Below are 25,544 nucleotides of genomic sequence, written 5' to 3'. Positions count from 1 at the left end.
CTTCTTTAAAGATACAGGTACCACTTTCTCCATGAAGCCTTCCCTGATTCCTTCTCTCCTTCACTTCTCCAGTTGTTAGTGTTCCCTCTCACCTCAGTTTTTCTTGTCTAGTTGTTTGTGTGCCCTGAAACTCCTTGAAAGTTTTGCAAATAATAAGATAGTATACTTAGGGAACCCTAGGGAAGAAACTAAAAAATTACTTGAAACAATAACTTTAGCAATGAAATAGAATATAAAAGAAACCCAAGTGAATAATTAACCTCTGTATATTAATGGGAACCCCCCAATAATAACAGATACAAATTACAGAAGGTATAAAGTATTTGAGAGTCTATCTACCAAGACACATAAACATTTTATAAAGCTAAAAAATACTATAAACCAGAATAATTAGAGATTCACTAGGTATTCTTGGTCATGTGGTATTAATAAAAACCATAATATTAACTGAGTTAGTTTCCTTATTAAGTACCAAAGAATTACATTACAGAACTAGAAAAAATATTAACAATTTATCTGGAGGAATGAAAGGTCAAGAATCTCAATGGAAATAATGAAAAAATAGTAGAATGCAAAGGGATGTGGGAGTAACAGATTTTAAACTGTACTACAATGCAGTAAGTATCAAAACTACTTGGTACTGATTAAAGAATATATGTCAATTATTAGAAAAGATTATATATACAATATTTAAAAGTATAATATTTGATAAACCCAAAGGTTCTAACTACTGGACCAAAGAATCCTTATTCAACAAAAACTGTTGGGAAAACTGGAAAGCAATTTGGCAGAAATTAGGTTTAGACTAATATCATACAATATGGCATCTAAATGGGTACATGACTTAGATATAAAAGATTACATCATAAAAGCAAAGAAAGAATACCTTTCACAATTATGGATAGGGGAAGAGTTTATGGCCAAATAAAAGAGAGAGAATCACAGAAGATAAAATGAACAATTTTGATTACATATGATTGAAAATTATTTACATAAACAAAATAAATCTGATTAAAATTAAGAAGAGAAACAATTAATTGGAGGAAAATCTTTGCATCAAATTTCTATGTTAAAGTTCTTCTATTCAGGCTATATAACGAATTGATTCAAAATCTGAAAGCCATTCCCCAAAAGATAGTCAGAAGATAAGAATAGGCTGTTTTTAAAGGAAATTAAAGTTATTAATACCCATGTAAAAATGTTCCAAATCAGTAGTAATAAGAGAATTACAAATTAAAATAATTCTTTGGTTCTACTTCACATCTGATGAAAAAAGAAAATGACAATTTTTGGAGGGCCTTCTAGAAAATAGGTGCACTAATAAGCTCTTAGTAAAGTTGTGAATTGATTTGACCATCCTATAATGCAACTAAAGTAATTCAGAAATATTCCCCAAAAGTCATTAAATCATGCATATCCTTTGGTCTAGCAATACCACTACTATACTTACACCCCAAAGAAATCAAGGAGAGGGGAAAGGACCTTTATGTTAAAAAATTTATATAGCAACTCTTTTTGTAGTGGCAAAGAACTAGAAACTACACAGTGCTCATGAATTGGAGAAGGGCTAAACAAATTGTCATATTAATGTAATGGAAATTATTGCACTGTAAAAAATTATGTAAGAGACATTTTCAGATAAACCTGGAAAGATTTGTAGGAACTGATGCAAAGTGAAGTGAGCAGAACCAGGATAGATAGATAGAAAGAAATATATACCTAGATAGATATAGATAAGTATACATATAAATTATAGATTACATACATACATTATAGATATAGCATTTATTAAACATTTTCTACGTTACATGTGGGCAGCCAAGTGGTATAATGGATAGATCTTTGGACTTGGAATCTGGAAGACTCACCTTCGTGGATTCAAATCTGGCCTCAGACACTTATTAGCTATGTGGCCTTGGGCAAGTCACTTAACCCTGTTTGTTTCAGTTTCCTTCTCTATAAAATGAACTTCAGAAGGAAATAGCAAATCATTCCAGTATCTTTGCCAAGAAAATCCCAAATGGGGTCACAAAAAGTTGGACATGACTGAAAAATGACTGAGCAACAAAAATGTTACATGTCTTGTGCTATTAGGAATATAATTTCAAGAAAAAACAATGGTTGCTACAGCAGAGGAGCATGCCATTTAATAGGAGAAGACAAAATGAAAAAGAGAATTGTAAAGCATGGGGTCAGTCTCCTGGCAAGGAGGTGGAGAAGTCCAAAGACACGAGGGTATCTGAGAGAATAATGATCATGGGTTGCCAAGGAACTGTATGAAATGATGGTTCTATCCATTTATTTACTAGTCAGAGGAGAGAGCTCAGGAGTGGAGGCATCTCCAGAGAGAGAAGACTGTTGTCAAGGAGGGGGAAAAATCCACAGAGTCAGGAGTGGAGCTAGAAGAGAATATGGATGGCTTAAGCACTTCATGAATAGTGGTTCTTGTCACTCAGTAATCAGAGGAGAAGGTTTAGGGGTAGAGGCATCTCCCAGGTGAAAGTAAATCCTCCTTAACAGGGATTGTCAATCTATCACTTTCAGGGGTTCTAGGCTTCTCTGTTGGTTTTCTTAGGCTGCTGAACCTTTGGTCCTGTTCTGGGATACTGTTTTCTAGGCCTAGAAAAATCCAGGTATAGAATAATTCATGCAACCACACTAAAGAAAAGAACTTTGAAAAACTAGCTGACTTAATAATGCAGTAACCAATCATGGTTCCAGAGAACTGATGAAGCATGCTACTCACCTCCTGACAGTGAGGCGATAAACTCAAGGTATAGAATGAGATATATTTTGGGACATAGCTAATTTGGAGATTCATTTTGCATGAGTATGCATTTTTGGATAAGGATTTTAGTTTTCCTTCTTTTATTTTGGAAGAGTGCACTTGGACAGAAGGGGCTCATTGATAAGGTTACTGTCATTTGTTTGTTTGTGTTTTGCAGGGCAATGGGGTTAAGTGACTTGCCCAGGGTCACACAGCTAGTAAGTGTCAAGTGTCTGAGGCTGGATTTGTTTTTTGTTTTTTGTTTGTTTTTGCTTTTGCAGGGCAATGAGGGTTAAGTGACTTGCCCAGGGTCACACAGCTAGTTAATTGTCAAGTGTCTGAGGCCGGATTTGAACTCAGGGAGTCCTGAATCCAGGGCTGGTGCTTTATCCACTGTGCCACCTAGCTGCCCCTGTCATTTTTTTTTTTAAAGAAAAAAAGGAAAGCCTGTCATTGAAACATTTTTAAATGTGTGGAACAGAAAAATCAGTAGGAAAGAGAGAAGCAGAATATTTTTGAAAATAACATTTTGAATTTGTTGTATATTTGGAGGGAGAATCATGCTTGTAGGTGGCACAGACAGAACTGTATATGCAATCCTCTTTTTTTGTACTGTTTTGTACATGGAAATGCTCATCTTACTTGATGTTTGTTATATTCAGAGTAAAAAAAGTGGGTTTTTTTTTGTTTTGTTTTTTGGTGAGGCAATTGGGGTTAAGTGACTTGCCCAGGGTCACACAGCTAGTAAGTGTTAAGTGTCTGAGGCCGGATTTGAACTCAGGTACTCCTGACTCCAGGGCCGGTGCTCTATCCACTGCACCACCTAGCTGCCCCAGAAAAAGTTTAAAAAATTTCCTTGAAGGAAAGGGCTTTCGGTTATTTTTTATATCTCTAGTACCCAGAACAGAGCCTTGAACGTAGGAGGTCCTTTAAAATGTTTGTTTTTATTAAATTTTGGTTGAGCATTAAAGGTCATTCTTCTCTTAGAAAATATATATCACCCTGGACTTATGACAGTCCAGAGTGGGCAGAACTATGGAACATTGGGCTGATTCAGACATAAAATAGGGGTATTGAAAAAAAGAATTACAACATGAGAATTCTGTCCTAAAGGGAAATTGGGGTAGAGAGGGATATTGAGTCATAATCAAGCAAGAAGGAATACAAAGAACATGAATAAGGAACAGGTGCCAAGGAGCTCCAAAACCAGGGAAAGTAATCACAGGAAGAATTAGAAATTCAGGTTGCCCAAGAGGAAAATGCCAAGAGTAGAGAATGGGGAGGAAGCCAAACTGAAATGTCAAATGCAAGGGAGTCATTTACAGCAGGACCCAAGATGTGGATTCTGGTGTTGTCAGTTATGGCCAATTTGCATGCCAAGCATCTCACAGTGTACAGGCTGTTCTTCTACTAAGGCACTGACCTCAGTACCTCTGCAATCTGTTGTACCTGGCAGTGGTGGAGCCTGGGCAGTATTCCTAGTGGCAGTGCTTGATATCACAACACAAATAGGGGAAAACTCATAATCTAGAAAGATTTAGGTCAATGAGTAATTTGTATGATTGCTTTCTTAGACCCAGCTCTTGTAAAATTGTCCTGTTTCCTAATGAAAAAAAGAGCAGGCTAATGTTATTATTTCAGTCAGTCGAAAGGAACTTTAAAATCAGCTAGTCTAGCACTTTGATTTTTTTTTTTTTGTGAGGCAATTGGGGTTAAGTGACTTGCCCAGGGTCACACAGCTAGTAAGTGTTAAGTGTTTGAGGCCGGATCTGAACTTGGTTCTTTCTGAATCCAGGGCCGGTGCTCTATCCATTGTGCCACCTAGCTGCTCCAGGCTAATGTTATTATTAAATTTTAGGAAATTGTGGGAGTATTGGGAGGAAGTATGGGGGAGGAAAGGGTGAAGTGTGGCAATTAAAATTTTATATTTATTTTTTCAATGCAATGATGATATTGTGGAAAGAACAGTGGCTTTGGAAGCAAAAGACTCAGATGCTTACTATGGACAAGTCATAACCTCCCTCTGCCTCAGTCTTCTAATATGTAAAGTGAGGATTCAATGGCTCCTATGATCCATTCCAGGTCTCTTTCTCATGATAGCTTCAAGATCCTATTCAAGATAACATTTTTTCCTCTTTGGTGATTTCACTCACATAAGGAATCCCAGATGAGGGAATCATCTAGACCTACAACTGAAAGGGATTCCAGAGTCTATCTTCCCTATCCTCCTATTTTACAGCTGAGAAAACCAAGGCCCAGGAAATTAAATGACTGTCCTAAAGTAAGTATCTTGTCAAAGGCAGGATTTGAACCCGATACCTTTTTTCAATGTACCAAGCTGCCTCCCTTTGTCAATAAAGATCTGTACCTTTTCTGCAACTTAAGTCTTAGAGAGATACCGGGAACATTCAGAGATTAAGTGACTTGCTCAGGGTCATGTGGACAGTGGGTATCAGAGGTAGGATTTGAACCTGTTTTTTTATTTCTGAGGTAAACTTTATTCATTCCACCAGGCTGCCTCTCTTCAACTTGGCACAGCAGCTGAGTCAGCATCTGTCCTCTAAGTAGACTGGAGAAGAACCAGGGAACCTAGCATTAAGTCTTTGAAATTTAAATTTTTAATTTTCTTCAAAAATTGCTTCTGTTTCATCCTAATCAAGTGTAGTTAGAAAATGCTTCCTGAAAAATCTAAGTAACAATGTAGCTTGAGATGAACTGCCTATGTGTGAGACTGTCCAACAAGAGTGAGGAGACACCAACAAAAATCTGACAAGGAATCACCCCTAGGTGAAAGTTGGTAAATTTTACCGTGGTCTTTTGAACTGTTAACATTATTAAAGTTGAGAAAAAGGAATTGTTCATTAGCTTAAAAACTCAGAGACAAGAAATCACATCCATTTCTAAGCAATGACAACAGCAGTCTTGTCAGTGTTTTGTAAACTTCTGTACAGGGAACCCCAAACACTGTCAGCTTTCTTAGAACTGTGTTTTATTAAATTGTGTTTCATGGCTTTTAAAAATAATAAAACACAGAGTCCATGGATGAACATCAGATTTTTTGTACTTTTAATTCAGGAAGCTTTCTAACATGCAGATGCAGGCTGGCTCATTTGCTCTGTGGGAGAGAAATGAGTAGATGATCCAAAATGGAATGAATAAACAACCTTTTAGCTTGTTTGTTTACGAAGTGACCCAGATGTTGCCAAATATGGCTTTAAAAAGAGATATTGAAAGGGAAAAGCAGACACTTGACACTTACTAGCTGTGTGACCCTGGGCAAGACACTTAACCCCCATTGCCCCCCAAAAAGAAAGAAATCAATGAAATAGAGAGGTAGTATAGAATGACCTCAAAACAATGATGATGACCAGTTTGACATGGCAAATAGTTAAACACCACTTTAATACTTTTATTTAATTATAAAAGCAGTTACTTTTATCCATTTAAGAATCTGAAGAATAATGGATATAGAGAAATAATAGCAGGATGGTCACTTGTCCCCAAATAGATAATTTCCATCTCAATTTCATTGAAAAAATGAAATGATGATGATGACAATTTCTTAATTTCTCTATGCCATGGAGGTGTAGAACCGGGAGGGCAATGAGAATTCCAGATGAGTTGATGGATAGCATGGAATTCATGTGGTGCTATGGATGTTGTGAAGGAATCTAATTAATAGTAACTAAAATTCAAGATTTCTAAAGTGCTTTATACATATTATTTTTATTGATATGTATAACAATCTTATGAGGTAGGTATTACAGGTAGTATTAATCCCAGTTTACAAATAAGAAAATTGAGGCTCAGAGAGGTTGTGATCAGCCCATAATTACATAGGTAGCATGCATCAGCGATAGGATTCAAACACGTCTTTCCAATAGTTTTTCCATTACAAGATGCTGCTTTTCTTACACTCTACTGTTGCCTTCTAGATCCCTTAGGGTAATATTGGTGGAAATACTCTCTTGCTATTACTACATATTTACACTATTTTTAATGTTATATAATTGTCATCACAGGACTCTGAAAATTCACACTTCCTGGGAGAGCACCTGAGGAATAAATTCTCATCACTAATCTGTTCCTGACCTCAAGGAACTTATACTCTTTTTTAAATAAAAGATTGTTACCTTTTGTTTTTGTATTCCTATTTTTCAGATGTAGCATCCCCCCATTCCTAGCATTGTAAAAATGAATGAATGGGGGGCAGCTAGGTGGCACAGCGAATAAAGCACCAGCCCTGGATTCAGGGGGACCTGAGTTCAAATCCAGCCTCAGACACTTGACACTTACTAGTTGTGTGACCCTGGGCAAGTCACTTAACCTCAATTGCCTCACCGAAAAGAAAAAAAATGAATGAATGAATGAATGAATCAATCAATACAGTGGCTGTCCCCCACCTTTCTGCCCAGAGGAGAGTTGGACTATGAGATCAAGATTCATTATTATAATTACTTAAGGTTTGGCCTCTTAATGTTTATTGTGTATATTATTTTCCTGGTTCTGCTTCACTTCACACTTCCCCCCATATTTCTTAGAATTTCTCACACTTCTCATTACTTATAGCACAATAATATTCCATGAAGTTCATTCACCTTGGTTCAGCCATTCCCCAAATGATGAGAATCCATTTGTTTCCAGATCTTTGCCATTAATATTTACTATATATGGTAGCTTTCTCTTTTACTTTGATTTCATTGGGGTATATTCCCAAGGGTATTAATAATTTAGCACTTTAATGAGTTTAAATTCTATTATATTTTACACAGATATATACATAATAATTTGAAGAAGCAGAGAGCATGAATTGTTAGGGAATCAAGAAAGCTTTCTCATTGGAAATAAATAGTCCATGAACTGAGCCTTGAAAGAAATCAGGGAGTAAAATAAGCAGAGGAAACTACTGTAATAGTCCAGGAAATAGGTAACAGAATCCAACTCTCTGCCTACACAGTTACTAAGTGTGTAGATGAAGAAAAGGGAATGGGTGTCAAAGAAGTTGAGGACATGGAAAGGACAATGGTTGGCAACTAATTTTATGTGGGGCCAAGGGAAAGTAAAAAAAGAAGATGATTTGGAGATGGCCAAGCAGGCGGCTGGTAAGATCTCAAGGTACTAGAGAGATTAAGGTTGGATAGCTAAATCTGGCATTCATTTGCATAGTGATAATAATTGAACCCATAGGAGATGGGATAATTGAAAGAGGGTTTAGAGGGAGAAAAGATGGCACAAGAAGGAAATTCTTGAACTGTTTTTTTGCTTCATGTGCCCAAGTCTTATCTCCTAAAGACAGTGCCGTGAACAAAGCTAGAGATTTCCCCAAACACACTAAAAAGGATAATCACATTGAAAGAACTAAAGGAAAAAATGATATCAATAAAACTGTCATAAGATATAAAGAACTGAATGCAACTAAGAACTTTTAGGATGATTAAACTCAATGGGTTAGAAATGTCATTGGAAAATATAAACAAAATAATAAGTTAGATGAAAAGAAGAATTATTTTATAAAAGAAGGAACAGAACAATCAGAAAAAGAAGCCCAGAAAAAGATTTCAAAACAATACATATAAAAGTTATGGATCTGAAGGACAAAACAAAGATGGAAAATTTCAGGAATAATTGGGATTCTCAAAAATCTCATGGAAAGATGAGGAGGAGAAGGTAGAGGAAGATAAGGAAGCTGGGGAGAGGGGAGAATAGAGAAAGGGGGGAGAAAGGAGGGAGGAAAAGAGGGAGGGAGAGATTGAGGGAAGGAGAGAGAGAGAGAGAATGTCATATATTAGGAAACTCTAGCTAAGTTAAGTAAAGAAGCATTTATCAGTCACCAACTATGTGTTAGGCAATGTGCTAAGAACTGGAGATACAAAGAAAGGCAAAAACAGTCCTTCCTTTTATGAGCTCACAGTCTAATGAGGGAGACAGCATACCAACAATTATGTACAAATGAGATACATATAGGATAAATTGGAGATAATCTCAGGAGGAAGGCACTAGCTTTAAAGGGGGTCAGGAAAAGTTTCTAGCAGAAGATGGGATTTTAGCTGGGACTTGAAGGAAAGTAGAGACATCAGGAAGTGGGGATGAAGAGGGAGAAAATTTCAGGCATGGGCAACAGTGAATAAAAATGCACTGGGCTAGGATATCTTGTGAGATGAACAGCAAGGATGTCATTGTGACTGGATCTTAAAATACTTGTAGTGGAGGAAGGTAAGAATACTAGAAAGGTAGGAAGGGACCAAAACACAAAAATATATAAAAGAAAAAAATCCTATATGAGGAAACCATACAAGAAAAATTCAGTGAAATATTGAAGACAAGGGACCGATTGTGAATGGACAAAATTTACAATACATGAAAAGGGATAAACTTCACATTTAGAACACCCTGATGCATCTGATGCATCATTTCAAGCTGTAATACCACATTGTTAAGGGGATAATTATACAAGTAGTCAAGCTTTCTGACTCTAAACAAGTCAATCTCTCTGTTCTGTTTTCTCCAATTATAATGAAGGGGTTGAAATCCATGGCTTCTTAGGTCCCATCTAGTTCTAAATCTATAATCCTAAGAAGAAAGGCACTGTTAATTTTTTTTAACATTCTTTTTTTAGTTCCAAATTCTCTCCCTCCCTTCTCCCCCTTTAGAATAATTTGACATAGATTATACATATGTAGTAATGCAAAACATTTCTATATTAGCCATGTTCAAAAGGAAATGCAGATCAAAAGAAAGAAAGAAAGGAAAGCAAAAAGAAAGTAAAAAAGTATGCTTCAATGTGTATTCAGACTCCATTAGTTCTTTCTCTGGAGGTGTATAGCACTTTTCATCAGAAGCCCTTCAAAATGGTGTTGGATCATTGTATTGATCAGAATAGCTGTCATTCTCAGTTGATTATTGAACACTATTGCTGTTACTATGTACAATATTCTCCTGCTTCTGCTCACCATACTTTGCATAGGTTTATTTAAGTCTTGCCAGGTTTTTCTGAAAGCATCCTGATCATTTATTATAGCACAATAGTAGTCCATCACAATCATATACAATAACTTGTTCAGCCTTTCACCAATTGATGGGCATCCCCTCAGTTTCCAATTTCTTGCCACCATACACACAGAGATACACACAAAACTGTTATATGTATATATATTTTTGTACATATAGGACTTTTTCTTTTATCCCTTTGGGATATAGACAGATCTAGCAGTGGTGGTATTGCTAGATCAAAGGATAAGCAGTTTTATAGCGGTTTGGGCATAGTTCCAAATTGCTCTCCAGAATGGTTGGCTCAGTTCACAACTCCAACAACAGTGCATTAGTGTCCCTATTTCCCCACATCCCCTCCAACATATTTGTCATATTAGTCAATATAATAGATGTGAGGTCATGCCTCAGAGTTGTTTTTATTTGAATTTCTCTAATCATAGTTATGTAGAGTATTTTTATATGACTATAGATATATTTCATTTCTTCTGAAAGCTGCCTATTTATATCCCTTCACTATTTATCAATTGGGAAATGACTGATTCTTATAAATTTGACTCAGTCCCCTATATATTTGAGAAATTAGGCCTTTATCAGAGAAACTTACTATAAAATTTTTTCTCTAGTTTCTTGCTTTTCTTCTAATCTTGGTTGCATTGGTTTTGTTTGTGCTAAACCCTTTTAATTTAATGTAATAGAAATGTCCATTTTAATTTCCCATAATGTTCTCTATCTTGTTTGGTCATAAATTCTTCACTTCTTCATAGATCTTACAGGTAAAGCTTTCCCCTCTCTCCTGATTTACTTTTATCACCTTTTATGCTTAAAACTTGTTTTGGCTTTAATCTTGGTATATGGTGTGAAGTGTTTGTGTATACTTACTTTCTGCCAAACTGCTTTCCAGTTTTCCCAGCTGTTTTTGTCAAATGGGGAGTTCTTGTCCCAAAATCTTGGATCTTTGGGTTTGTCAGACAATATATTGTTATGGTCACTTACTACTGTGTATTATATTTTACTCATCTATTCTATTTCCTAGCCAGTACCAGATTGTTTTGATAATTACTACTTTGCAATATAATTTGAAATGTGATACTGCTTGGCTACCTTCCTTCACAAACTTTTTCATTGATTCCCTTGATATTTATGACCTTTTGTTCTTCCATGAATTGCCATAATTTTTTCTAACTCTATAAAATAAGATTTACGTAGAATTGACATTTTTAAAAATCACATTTTCAATTTGATCTGACTTTGTGTGAACTGTTTTGTAATTGTGTTCATATAGTTCCTGGGTTTGTCTTGGCAAGCAGAATCCCAAGTATTTTATATTATCTGTAGTTATTTTAAATAGATTTTCTCTTTCTATTTCCCTGCTGGATGTTGTTGGTAATATATAGAAATGCTGATGATTTCTGTGGGTTGTTTTTATATCTTATAACTGTTATTTCAAGTAATTTTTTAGTTTATTCTCTAGGATTCTGCAAGTACACATTATATCATCTCCAAAGAGAGGTAGTTTTGTCTCCCCATTGTGTATTCTAATTCCTTCAATTTTGGTTCCTCTCATTGTTATACCTAGCATCCTTGGTATGATATTGAATAATAGCGGTGATAATGGGCACTCTCTTCTCCCCTGATCTTATTGGGAAGGCTTCTATCTTATCCTCATTACAGATAATACTTGCTGATGGTTTTAGATAGGTACTACTTATTTTAAGGAAAGTTCCATTTATTTTTATGCTCTCTGGTGTTTTTAATAGGAATAAGTGTTGTATTTTGTCAAAAGTTTTTTGTGTATCTATTAAAATAATCATATAATTTTTTGCTGGTTTTGTTATCAATATCATCAATTATGCTGATACTTTTCCTAATATAGAACCAGCCTTGGTTTCCTGGTATAAATCCCACGTGCTCATAGTATATGATCTTTGTGATATGTTGCTGTAATTTTCTTGCTAGTATTTTATTTAAAAATTTTGCATCAATATTTTTTGTTTGTTTGGTTGGTTTTTTTGCTGGGCAATGAGGGTTAAGTGACTTGCCCAGGGTCACACAGCTAGTAAGTAAGTGTCAAGTGTCTGAGGCCAGATTTGAACTCAGGTCCTCCTGATTCTAGGGCCAGTGCTTTATCCACTGTGCCACCCAGCTGCCATCATTTTTGCATAAATATTAAGGAAATTGGTATATAGTTTTGTTTTTGCTCTTCCTGATTTAGGTATCAGTACCAAATTTGTGTTGTAAAAAGGAATTTGATAGGGGTCCTTCTTTGCCTATTTAAAAAACTGGTTTATGCAGTATTGGAATTAATTATCTTGGGGCAGGTAGGTGTATACACACACACACACACACACACACACACACACACATACATATATTAGTGAGGCAGTTGGGGTTAGGTGACTTGCCCAGGGTCACACAGCTAGTAAGTGTCAAGTGTCTGAGGCCAGATTTGAACTTAGGTCCTCCTGAATCCAGGGACAGTATCCACTACCTAGCTGCCCCCTCTATCTCCTTATTTTTACTGTGTGTTTGTTTCAGGTATGTTTTTTGTAAACAATGTATTGTTGAATTCTATTTTTTAGTACATTCTGCTATCTGCTTCCACTCTATAGGTTAAGTTCATTCTATTCATATGATTACTGTTTCCATCTATCCTATTTTTCCATTTATCTTTCTGTCTCTCTCCCCCTTGTACCTCTTGAAAAGCCTGTTTCTGTTTTGCTTCTGACCATAACTTCCCTTAATATAGCCTCTCTTCTATTAGCCCCTCTCCCCTTCTCTTATCCTTTTTTCCTCCTACTTCCCAGTAGGGTAAGATAGAGTTCTTTTCTTTTTTTTGTAAAAATATTTATGCCCCCCAATTACATGTTAAAAATTTAACTTTTAAAGTTTTGAGTTCCACATTTTCTACTTTCCTTCCTCCCACCCCTCTCCTTGAGATGGCAAGCAATTTGACATAGGTTCTACATGTGAAAGCATGTAGGACATTTCCATATTAATCATTTTATACAAGAAGACTTGAAAAAAAGAATGAAAGAAAGTGAAAAATAGTATACTTCAGTGTGTATTCAAACAATTTAAGTGCTGAAGGAGGATAGCATGTTTTACAATAAATCTTTTGGGATTATCTTGGATTATTCTATTGCTGAGAATAACGAATTGATTTACAATTCTTCATTATACAATATATATATATGTGTGTGTGTGTGTATATATATATATATATATATATATATATATATATATATATATATATATATATATATATATATATATATATATTTATTTTTTTTTTTTTGGTGAGGCAATTAGGGTTAAGTGACTTGCCCAGGGGCACACAGCTAGTAAGTGTCAATGATCTGAGGCCAGATTTGAAGTCAGGTCCTCCTGAATCCAGGGCTGGTGCTTTATCCACTGCGCCACCTAGCTGCTCCTTCATTATACAATATTGCTGCTATTGTGTACAGCTTCTCCTGGTTCTGCTCACTTCACTTTGCATTAGTTCATTTAAGTCTTTTCAGGTTTTTCTGAAATCATACTGCTTGTCATTTCTTACAGAACAATAATATTCCATTACAATCATATACCACAACCTATTAAGCTATTCCCCAATTGATGGGCATCCCCTCAATTTCCAATTCTTAAGCCACCACAAAAACTTCTATAAATGTAATGTAGATTGCTATACCCCACTGAATGTATATGTTATTCCCTCTTTGAGCTAATTCCAATGAGAGGAAGATTCAAGTATGCTTCCCCCCACCCTCCACTTGCCCCTCTATTGTAAAAGCTTCTTCTTTTGGGCCTCTTATGAAACAATTTTTCCTGTTCTTCATCTTTCTTCCCCCCCTTTCCCAGTGTATATCCCTCTTTCTCATTCCTTACTTTCATTTAAAAAAATCATCCCATCATAGTCAACTCACACTGTGTCCTCTATGGAAATTTCTTCTAACTGCCCTCATAATGATGCTGACTTTTGTCTTTCATTTTTGAAGAGCACCAGTGACATTGTGGAGTAATGTCTTGACTTGCATGTGAATTAGATTTAAGTGAGAGTTGTCATGCTCACTCTTTTACAGTCATCAAAGTCCAGTGGCAGGGCAAAAGTCAAGATCACTGGTGGTGGCTCAGGATGCAGTGGGTGACCTTGGCATCTCTGATGTGTGACCAAGCTCTAAGAGCTCCACAGCACCTGCTTCAGCAGCTTTTGTGGCTATTGAAATGAATTGCTTTCACCTTTTTTTTTTTGCAGGGCAATGAGGGTTAAGTGACTTGCCCAGGGTCACACAGCTAGTAACTGTCAAGTGTCTGAGGCCATATTTGAACTCAGGTTCTCCTGAATCCAGAGTCAGTGCTTTATCCACCTAGCTGCCCCGCGGGGGGGCCCCCCCCCCCCCCCCCCCGTTCTTTACATGCTTATAGTAGACATTCCTCTAACTCAGTGACTGGTTTGAAGTATGTCAGTTACCCTTGCATAGCTAGGTGGTGCAGTGGATAGAGCACCAGGTCTAGGGTCAGGAAGACCTGGGTTTAAATACAGCTTCAGATATTTACTAGCTGTGTGACCCTGGGCAAGTCACTTAACCTTGTTTGCCTCAGTTTCTTTATCTATAAAATGAGCTGAAGGAAATGGCAAACTACTCTAGTATCTTTGCCAAGAAAACCCCAATTGGGGTCACACAGAGTCAAAAACAATTGAACAATGACAAATGTTGGCCTTGATAGTGCACAACCTAACAATGATAAAGTTCTTAGGAATTATAATTATAATCTTCCCATGTTAACCTTATTGATTCCCTCTTTCATGTTTCTCTTTTTTGTGCTTTTGAATCTTATATTTGAAAGTCAAATTTTCTTTTCAGTTTTGGCCTTTTCATCAGGAATTCTTCAAAAACTATTTGAAAGACATTTTACTAAATGTGCATTTCCCTCCCCCCTTTCCTCACCCCCCTTCCCATGAATTATACTCCATTTTGCAAGGTAAGTTATTTTTACTTGTAATCCTAGGTCCTTTGCCTTCTGGAATAACATAGTCCAAGGTCTCTGATCCTTGAACATAGAAACTGCTAAATCTTGTGTGATCCTGACTGTGGCTCCACAATATTTGAATTATTTTTTTTGATCATGGTTTTCAGGTAGTCCAATAATTCTTAAATTATTTCTCCTTGGTCTGTTTTCCAGGTCAGTTGTTTTTCAATTGAGATATTTCACATTTTCTTCTATTTTTCATTCTTTTGGTTTTGTTTTAGTGTTTCTTGATATCTCATGGGGCCATTAGCTTCCGCTTCCCCAGTTCGAATTTTTAAGGAATTATTTCACATACTATCCACCTCCAAAGAAAGAACTGATATTGATGGTACACAAACCGAAGCACACTATTTTTCATTATCTTTCATTTTTTATTTTATTCAAGTTTTCTTCTACAAAATGACTAATTTGGTAATGTTTTACATAATCATATATGTATAACCCATATCTGATTGCTTACTGCCTCAGGGAGAGGGGAGGGTAGGGAGGGAAGAAGGAATAAAAATTAGAACTCAAAACTCTAAAAAAAAGTTTATTACTTTAAAAAAGGAATTATTTTCCTCAGTGAGCTTTTGTACCTCTTCCCCACCCTAAAATATGGCCAATTCTGCTTTTTAAGGGGTTCTTCAGTGATTTTTTGGTAACTTTTATCATATGGCCAATTCTGCATTTAAGCTATTATTTTTAATTTTTTTTACCTCTTTTGTCAAGTTGTTGATTCTTTTCATAATTCCCTTGCATCTCTCTCATTTCTTTCCCCAATTTTTCCTCTACCTGCTATCTGATTTTGAAAATCCTTTTTGAGCTTTTCTAGGAATTTTTTGTTTGGCTTGTATCCAATTCATATATATATATATATATATATATATATATATATATATATATTTCCTTTGAGAGTTTGCTTGTAGCTGTTTTGACACTGTTGTCTTTTAAGTTTTTGTTTTGATCTTCCCTGTCACCATAATAACTCTTTTTGGTCAGACTCTTGTTTATTTTTTGCTCATTTTCCCATCCTATTTCTTCACTTTTAACTTTATGTTTAAGTTGGGCTCTATTCTCAGGATGGAAAAGGCACTGTCCCAAGTTTGAGGTTTTTTTGTGTTGCTGTTTTAAGAGTTAGTTTGGGGGGAAGAGGTGTCTGTAAGTTTTTGGTGCTTCCAAGGTATTATGCTCTAAAGACAATAAAACCCAAATCAAAACATAGTTTGGTTTAATGAAAGGTATTAGGTAGGTTGATGTTTATCCTAGGCAGGAAAAAGTCATTTATCTTCTCTGGGCCTCAATTTCCTCATCTTTAATATGAAAGTGTTGGCTTTCCTACTACCTTAGGACCCTTCCAGCTCTACATATATGAACTTAAAGAGAAAGGCACCACTTTTTTTTTTAAAAGATGATTTGATTTTCACAAGATTTTTCCCCAAAGAGAAGAAACAATAGATGAAGCCATAGTTAGGTTTAGTGAAGGGTACTAGATATATTACATATGTCTCTATTATAAATAAAAATACTAGACAGAATGCTGTTCCAGGTGGCTTATTTAGCCTCCAAAATCATAGAAGGCTTGGAGGATTGGGCAGGCTGGAGTGACCTCCCAGATCCACTTTGAGGCTAGCCCCACCCCCTGGAAAGCCGTTGCTTTAGTGATCACCCTGGGGGCCCAGCCACGTGCCCCTTCTCCTTCAAGCCCATCCAGGCAGCCCCTCAGGATGAGTCTTCAGTGGATGGCGGTGGCCACCTTCTTCTATGCTGAGATCCTGGCTGTCCTGCTCCTCTGCAGCCCCTTCATCTCTGCGCAGAAATGGCAGAAGATCTTCAGTTCCCGCCTGGTAATCCTGGTACTGAGCCACGGGCAGCCCTTCTTTGGGATCCTGCTGTTGATCCTGGCCCTGCTGTTCCTGGACGCCATGTGGGAGATCAGGAAGTTTGACACCATGGAGAAGTCGAGCCTGCTCAACTGCCCGTCGGCCTTGGAGCACCACCAGATGAAGCTCTTCCGAGCCCAGCGGAACCTGCATGTCACGGGCTTCACGCTGCTGCTGTCGCTGCTGCTTCGCCGCCTGGCCAGCCTCCAGAACCAGCAGGCCTCGCTGCAGGCCTCCCGGGAGGCCCTGCAGAGGCAGGCTGAAGGGGCGGGCGAGGTGGCTCAGCGGTACCTGACGGAGAAGGAGAGGCTGCTGGAGGAGGCCGAGGCCCAGGCCAGCCTGCGTATTGCAGCCGAGGTGAGCCAGAACCAGGCCCTGAGGGCGGACCTCAGGAAGCTGGCTGAGGAGCTGGAGGCCTGCCGCAGGAACCTGGGGCGGGCCCAGGCTGAGGCCCTGCACCTGTACAAGCGTTGCGAGGTTCTCACCGAAGAGCTCGCCCGCCAGGGGGAGCAGCAGCCTGGAGCGGGCCCCTTGGAGGCCGAGGGGATCCCCGAAGACCAGATGATGGAGTGAGGGCCCTCCCCAGCCTCGACTAATCCCTTCCCCGCCCCAGCCCCCACCTACATCCTGGGCCCCATCAGCGAGCTTCGGGGCCTTCCGTTACACGCATCTGCCTGTGGGACACATGGTGTGAGTGTGCCCTCCCGGGCACAACCAGCTGACTCTGGGTTATGTGGTGTGAGTGTGCGTGTGTGCTGGTTTACTGCACCATCGAATCCTCACCAGGTGTCAGGGGCCACGCCTTCCCTTGGCTCCACTGGCAATACAGCTACCCCCCACCCCCACCCCCGTCCCGCCCCATAGTTTGCCTTTTCTCCTTTGCTTTGCCTGCAAATAAATTTTACCCTACTTTGACGACTGAACACCCACCCATCCCTGTACTTCTTGTTCCTTATCCCAGCTTTATCCTGAATTCAGAGGCAATTCCAGTCATTAAGAGTGAGGGCTTCGAGCCAGCTAGGTGGCGCAGTGGATAAAGCACCGGTCCTGGATTCAGGGGGACCTGAGTTCAAATATGACTCAGACACTTGACACTTACTAGCTGTGTGACCCTGGGCAAGTCACTTAACTTTCATTGCCACAAAAAACAAAAACAAGAGTGGGGGCTTTTTTTACAGTGTTCAGTTTGCCCATTTGGGAGCTTTTCCCCCTTCTGTTTTGTCTTATTCCCTTCCCTCACCTCCAGTCTACCTTCATCTATTCCAAAGAACACGGATGGCAGGGGGAGTTTGCTGTCTGAAGAAGGCCCCTCAAGTTTTAGTTATTTGTTTGAGCTCTTTCCCTGGTTGGGTTTTGGTTTAGGGATGGGGGTGGTATTGGTGGCTCTCCCCTTTTCTCTTGGCACAAGGAATTGCCCCTCTGTTGTGTATACTTCTGGACTAGGTCTGGGGTGGTCTGCTCCTGTGTATGCAGAACTTCACTTGGAAAAGTAAAGCTTGTCCATCATAAAGAAGGGTGGGGAGAAAAGAAACGTAATATGTCTAAGGTTATACCCCAAATCAGCTTCCCGGCTGTAGGGAAAAGGGGCACACAACCCCCCCCAACATATTTAAAGTGTGGAACTTAAAATTACTTTTGATGTGAAAAAACAGCTAAATCTCAAAACTTCCAAGAAAAACTGGAATCTTTAAGTTAAGCATCTTAATAAAATTGAAACTTTACAGCATTGTTTGATTAGTCACGATCTGGATACAATCACAACAAGGAATTAGAAAACAGTATTTTTTGATTACCAAAGAATGTAATGGAATTGAGGGAATATAAGGGAAAAAAAGAATAGGTTGTTTTAGGGCTTAAAGATATATGAAGAAAGCAAAAAGTGAAGGATAAAGAGGACGAAGATTGATAGCTGTTTGTGAGTAAAAAGAAAAGTCCAATTCGTGGAACAAATTTCCTACCATAATAGGATGGTGGTCAGATTTTTGAAAAGCAAAGTTAATGGTATTAAATAAAAAAATTTTGTTCAGGCTTCTTATGGGTAGATATATGTGTCTGTTAAGGTTGAGAAAAAATTGAGATTAGTGAAATAAGATTGTATTTGTGAAGAAAGGAACAACAAAATGGCAGAATATGTCAGATTTAACCTTTATCACCCTGAACATACATACATGCTCATAAAATTTTTACTGAATAGATTTTTTTGGAAAAATCCCAATAATATGTTGTGTATAGGAAGCACATCAGAGGTTTGAGATGGTAGGATTTTCTAAAATTTACCACGTTTGAGCTAGCTATAGGAAATTTGTAATTACTCCAGTGATATTCAATAAAGCTAATTTCAAATGAGAAAAAGACATTTTGTAAAATTTAAAGGTATTAACAAGGAAATGTCAGCATTAAACATCTCTGTGCCTAAAAGCAAAGCAACTAAATTTATATAGGAAAAGGTAACTGATTTGCAGAAATAATTAAATAGAAAATCAGTAATTGAATAACAGGTATTTTCAGACATTGCCAATATATTGATTTATTTTCCTTAACTTTGTTATAAGGGAAGGTTTCTACAGGGGAGGGGATGGAATGATAGGTTAGTAGGTAGTGATTGATATAAAAAAGGCATCAATAAACCATTTTTAAATGCATAAAAAGTGCAGGACTCAATTCTTTACTGTCTTATCAAATTTTACATATGTGTATATTCAGAAAATCAAATTGCAAAAATACAATCTTTGTATATTGAAATATTTGTGTTGATAATTAAATACACAATAAAAATTAAGTTAAAATTGATAAGGTAGATTTTAATATTTCACTAGTGAAATAGAATTCAAAACTATAAATAAGAAAGAAGTTGCAAACTTTACTATGTTATAACCAATGCCCTTTAGTCTATGCTATATCTGATACCAGAATACACAGACCATGTGTAAAAGAATAAATATGTTAGGAAAAGTGGATCATATGCTAGTTGAATTTTTACTCTTTGGACTGGAGACATACACTTCAGATTGTGTTTAGGTGTCCCTATTTCAGATTCTTGTGGTTAGTTTATATGACAAGGAAAACAATTATAATTTTGGATTTTATCTATTTATCTATTTATTTATTTTTTGGTGAGGCAATTGGGATTAAGTGACTTGCCCAGGGTCACACAGCTAGTAAGTGTTAAGTATCTGAGGCTGGATTTGAACTCAGGTCCTCCTGAATCCAGGGGTGGTACTCTATCCATTGTGCCACCTAGCTGCCCCAGATTTTATTTTTAATAGGAGATAGATCATTGGGAGCCTCAGACTGATGCATTACAGAGACCACTATAACAGACTTTGGTGGGGGTATGTATTAAAAAGGTGTCTCAAAATTTTAAAATTATGTGCTTGGTAGAGACCCAATTATAGCTTTAGTCTTTCTGGTCAAATTCATAAATCTCTAAGAGCAATGTAAACAAGGGTAGAAGGAGTAAAAAGTGGAGTGCTCTCTGATGTAGAACAGATAAATTGGGGTTCGATATCTAGGAATTACAGAATTTCAGAGTCAAAAGTGATCTCTGAGGCCATCTAGACCAGGATCTACTGAAAACATATATGGTTAGTTTTCTACCTTTTCATAAAAGACTTCTGGAGGGTGGGAGGCTCAGACAAACTCACTACCATCCTAGGTAGTCCATCCCTCTTTTGGATAGATCTAATAGAATTTTTTTACCTTAAATGATGTCTCCTTGAGGACAAGGATCATGTTTTTTTTTTTTTCCTCTTTCTTTGTATTTTCAATGCTTAACACATAACCTGGCACTAGTAAGTGCTTAAGTACTTGTTAATGATGATGTTAGGTGAAGGAGAAGGCAATACTCATTGAAGTCAGGCATTTTATGCCTGTGCATTCTCCCTGCTTGTGTCCCGTTTTTGACAGTAAAATTTGGCAACCATATGCACTAATGTGGACAGTTATAGACAGTCCCTTATTAACAATCACGTCTGGCAGTTCTTTCAGAGTTCAGAGGAGATTGTTCATTTGATTTCAGTGATTTGAATTAGAGGGTAGTTAAGTGCTCTCTTATAATGTTCATTATCAGCATCTTATCAGACCTTTTTTGTTCTGTCCTTTTCAGTCAAAAGATTATTACTCTCATTGGCAGATAAGATGGAAGGATAATAATAGTTATTCAATTCTGTCTATTGTCAGTTATTTTATCTACTCGGAGGCAGGGGTATATTCTTTAGTCCTTCCTCACTCCTTTTTTTTTTCCTAACTCTCCTTATCAATCTTAGCTCATTTTGAAATATGATCCTAAATCACATTCTTATGGTTATCCTCATTACCTGCCCTTCCTCTTTATGTTTGTATCTTTTTTTTTTTTTTTTTTAGTGAGGCAATTGGAGTTAAGTGACTTGCCCAGGGTCACACAGCTAGTAAGTGTTAAGTGTCTGAGGCCGGATTTGAACTCAGGTACTCCTGACTCCAGGGCTGGTGCTCTATCCACTGCGCCATCCAGCTGCCCCTGTATGTATCTTTTAAAAATCTTTTTTTTTTTAGTTCCCTGTGCATCCCCATTAGTCTCTTTATACTTTTCCTCTTAGTCAGTTTCTCTTTGTGACTCTAGAATTTTATTTTTGAGATCTTCCCAAATCTACAAGGGATGACAATTCATAAAATTGTAGAACATGCTTCTCTTAAAATTTTAAAATATTAATATCTTTATATCACTTGCATTTCTCACTATATATTTTCCCCCACTTCCTTCCATAAAATAACCCATTATAAAAATTTCTATAAAAGATACCAGCATATTAAAAAAAAGATGTGGGGGGCAGCTAGGTGGCGCAGTGGATAGAACACTGGCCCTGGAATCAGGAGTACCTGAGTTCAAATCCCGCCTCAGACACTTAACACTTATTAGCTGTGTGACCCTGGGCAAGTCACTTAACCCCAATTGCCTCACTAAAAAAACCCCAAAACCCCAAAACCAAAAAACCAACAAAAAAAGATGTCACATGTAGAGTCCCCCCCACTACTGTAAAGAAGCAGGGGGAGACAGTGTAGAGGTTGGCCTTGAAGTTAGAAAGTTCTGAGTTCAAGTCATATTGCTTTTACTTATTAAATGTATGACCAAGTTATGGCAATCCAGTTAACGTTGGACCTCAATTTTCTCAGCTATAAAATTAGGAAGTTGGAGTTGGTGATTTCTAAGGTCCTTTTTGTCTCTAAATCTATGATTCTGTGATCTTATAACTCTTATTTGGGGCCAAGCTTGGTCATCATTTTATTTTCAAATCATTCTGTTTCAATTATTTTGTTTTCATTTATTTGGTGTAGTGTGCCATCACCTCTGATTCTGCTGCTGGTCCTGAGCATCCCAATTGCCATAAATAGTCCAGGTGGAGGGTAGGAAGTCTGCCCTATTCAGCAATAATGGCTCTAGTGAGAGAAATGCCTGCCCATGGAGAGAGAGAGAGGGGGGGGGGGGGGGAGGGAGGGAGGGGCAGGCCTCTTAAGGATGGAAGCCCCAAATTCATACAAATGGAGAGGAAAGTTTTTCCCAGAGAACCAAAATCTAGGTGTAGATGTCATCTTCTCTGGGTGGGAGTTCACAGGTCCAATGGCTCCTGCTGAAACCCTCTTTCATAGGAAGTGCTCCCTCTAATATTTCAAGTCCCCTGCAAAATGGAAGTACACATGCCTAGAGAGACCTGGAGGAAAGCCCTAATCATCCTCTGCTTATTATAGTTTTTCTTTTCTCCACCATTCTCCATCATGCTTTGCCCTTCTGTTTGCTAGTTCTCCTCTGAAGAGTATATCTTCTTATCTGATAGTGCTGTAGTCTCACCTTTCCGCTTTTACCTATTAATGCCTTCCCTCTGATATTTCTTCCCACTTATACTCTGTGTGTGTGTGTGTGTGTGTGTGTGTGTGTGTGTGTGTGTGTGTGTGTGTGAGAGAGAGAGAGAGAGAGAGAGAGAGAGAGAGAAAGAGAGAATTCACACACACCTGGGCTGCTAGGTTGGTACAGTAGATAGAGTGCTGGGCTAGAGTCAGGAAGATCTGAGTTCAAATCCAGACTCAGACACTTAATAACTATGTGACCCTGGGCAAATTGCTTAACTCTATTTGCCTCAGTTCCTCATCTGTAAAATGAGCTGGAGAAGGAAATGGCAAACCACTCCAGTGTCTTTGCCAAGCAAACCCCAACTGGGGTCACGAAGAAAATTGGACGAGACTGAAAAACAACCGAAAAATAACAACATGTATTCACACGGACACATTTACATAATGTATGTAGTTAATTGCATATTGTCTCCCCCATTAGAATGTGATGTCCTTGAAGTAAGAAATCATATATTTGCCTTTTTATTTCCAGTGCTTAGCACAGTACCTGGCAGTATGGGCTTAAAAAATATTTATTGATGAAGATAGGTGAAGGAGAATGCAGGTGTTATGTGACTCCCCCTTACTCTTGTGTCTTCTTTTACACTAAATTTTGGTGGCCACATATACTGATGTGGATATAATCAATCCCAACCATAGCTTGCCTAAAGACAACACTTTTCCATTATAAATCCTTTTATAATTTATATGTACTAAGAGTTTAAAAATAAATTCCTATTTGTTTCCTGAAATGTGGAATTTTTGGGGTGGGTTATATAATCATGTAACTTTTTCCTAGAAACCAATGAGAAAAGAAATGTAAATGTCATTCTTGATACTGCAGTTGAGATAGGAATTGGTACACAGTAGTTGTTGTTTGTTTGTTTTTTACAAAAATTACCAAGACTGACATGTAATGGATAGATAGCAACAAGATCTAATTGAAAGAATTAGACACATTGGGTGGTTTGTGGGTGTTTCCTTCAAATTTCCATCTCTTAGTTTACAATGTCAGCCAAATAACTGACCTTTCTATGCTTGTTTTTCACTAATGTGAAATGAAAGTAATAAACCTTGTCACCTGTCTAGTCTATTGAAGGGAAACAGCTTGTAGACTGCTCTGTAATGCTTTGAGGAAAGCTGATCTGATTAGAAAAAGAGCCAGTTCTACTGGTTGAGGACAGTGCACACTTTCAATTTCTTTTGTCCTCACAGTAGCTTTTTAGGTCTTCCATACAAGAATATGAGACTTAGTCAAGGATGATTCAGGGGAAACATAGATAACTGCAGAGTTCTTAAACCTAGGAACAGAAGTTATCCTCTATGAGTCCCAAGATGTACTCTTTCAGGACAGTCCTAAAATTAAGACTAAAATTTTCACTCCCTCCCCTCAAACAGTTTCATTTGAAATGATTTAGCTAGTTTCTTTGCATGCATTTTCTTAAAAATCATTTTCAAAGAGTCATTATGAATGAAGAGACATTTATGATTGTAAATTTTGTCTACACAGGAAGACAGGGAGCATCTATGTTATTTGGGCAACACACTCCCTCACTCTCTTTATTGGTTTGTATGTCTTTTTTTCAATCTTAATAGTATTTTCTTTTTTTCAGTTACTTATGAAGATAGTTTTCAACATTTGTTTTTATAAGATTTTGAGTTCCAATTTTTTCTTCCTCCCTCCCTTCCCTCCCCTCTCCCCAAGACAGAAAACAATCTGATATAGGTTATATAGGTATAGTCACATTAAACATATTTCCACATTAGTCATGTTGTGAAAGAAGAATCAGAACAAATGGGAAAAACCTCAAAAAAGGAAAGAAAAGAAAATGAAACAAAACAAAAAGCAGAGATACTATGGTTCAATCTGCTTTCAGATTCCACAGTTCTTTTTTTCTACATATGGAGAGCATTTTCCATAATGAGTCCTTTGGAATTGTCTTGGATCATTGTATTGCTGAGAAGAGCAAAGTGTATCACAGTTGATCATCATACAATGTTGCTATTACTGTGTACAATGTTCTCCTGGTTCTGCTTACTTCATTCAGTATCAGTCCTCTTAAGTCTTTCCAGGTTTTTCTGAAATCTGCTTGCTCATCATTTCTTAAAGCACGATAGTATTCCACTACATTCATATACCACAACTTGTTCAGCCATTCCCTAATTGATGGGCATCCCCTTGATTTCCAATTCTTTGCCACCACAAAGAGAGCAGCTATAAATATTTTTGTACATGTGGAACCTTTTCCTTTTTTCTGATCTCTTTGGGATACAGACCTAATAGTGGTATTACTGGGTCTAAGGGTATGCACAGTCCCATAGCCCTTTGGACATAGTTCCAAATTGCTCTCCAGAATGGTTGGATCAGTTTACAACTTCACCAACAATGCATTAGTGTTCCATTTCCCCCCCACAGCTTCTCCAGCATTTATTATTTTTCTTTTTTGTCATATTAGTCAATCTAATAGGTTTGAGGTGGTACATCAGAGTTGTTTTAATTTGAATTTCTCTAATCATAGTGATTTGGAGCATTTTTTCATGTAGCAATAGATAGCTTTGACTTCTTTATCTGAAAACTGCCTGTTCATATCATTTGACCATTTCTCAATTGGGGAATGACTTGTATTCTTATAAATTTGATTTAGTTCTCTATATATTTTAGAAATGAGACCTTTATCAGAAACATTGGCTGTAAAAATTGGTTCCTAGCTTTCTGCTTTCCTTCTAATATTGGCTTTATTGCTTCTGTTTATACAAAACCTTTTTAATGTATTGTAATCAAAATGATTAATTTTGCATTTCTTAATATTCTTTATCTTTTGTTCATTCATAAATTCTTCTCTTCATAGATCTGAGAGGTAAACTATCCCTTCCCCTCCTAATTTGCCTATGGTATCACCCTTTATGTCTAAATCATGTACCCATTTTGACTAATTTTCCCAACAGTTTTTGTCAGTGAATTCTTATCTCAGAAACTGGAGTCTTTGGGTTTATTAAACAGTCAATTACTGTAGTCATTTACTACTGTGTCTCCTGTGCTT

At 37.4% G+C, this 25,544-nt stretch overlaps 1 protein-coding gene across 1 annotated transcript; it reads left to right on the top strand.

Annotated features, from left to right (window-relative positions):
* The first annotated feature begins 16,503 nt into the window (after positions 1-16,503).
* Positions 16,504-17,217, top strand: LOC122747773 (B-cell receptor-associated protein 31-like). Its single transcript, XM_043993616.1, has one exon. It carries the CDS (start codon positions 16,504-16,506, stop codon positions 17,215-17,217), a length of 714 nt encoding a protein of 237 aa, XP_043849551.1.
* The last annotated feature ends 8,327 nt before the right edge of the window (positions 17,218-25,544 follow it).

The sequence above is a fragment of the Dromiciops gliroides genome, chromosome 3 (assembly GCF_019393635.1).
Source record: "Dromiciops gliroides isolate mDroGli1 chromosome 3, mDroGli1.pri, whole genome shotgun sequence".
NCBI lineage: Eukaryota > Metazoa > Chordata > Mammalia > Microbiotheria > Microbiotheriidae > Dromiciops > Dromiciops gliroides.
This window is presented reverse-complemented; position numbering and strand designations above follow the sequence as displayed.

Coding starts and splice junctions, on each gene's coding strand:
- LOC122747773 (XM_043993616.1), top strand. CDS start 16,504: ATGGCGGTGGCCACCTTCTTCTATGCTGAGATCCTGGCTGTCCTGCTC.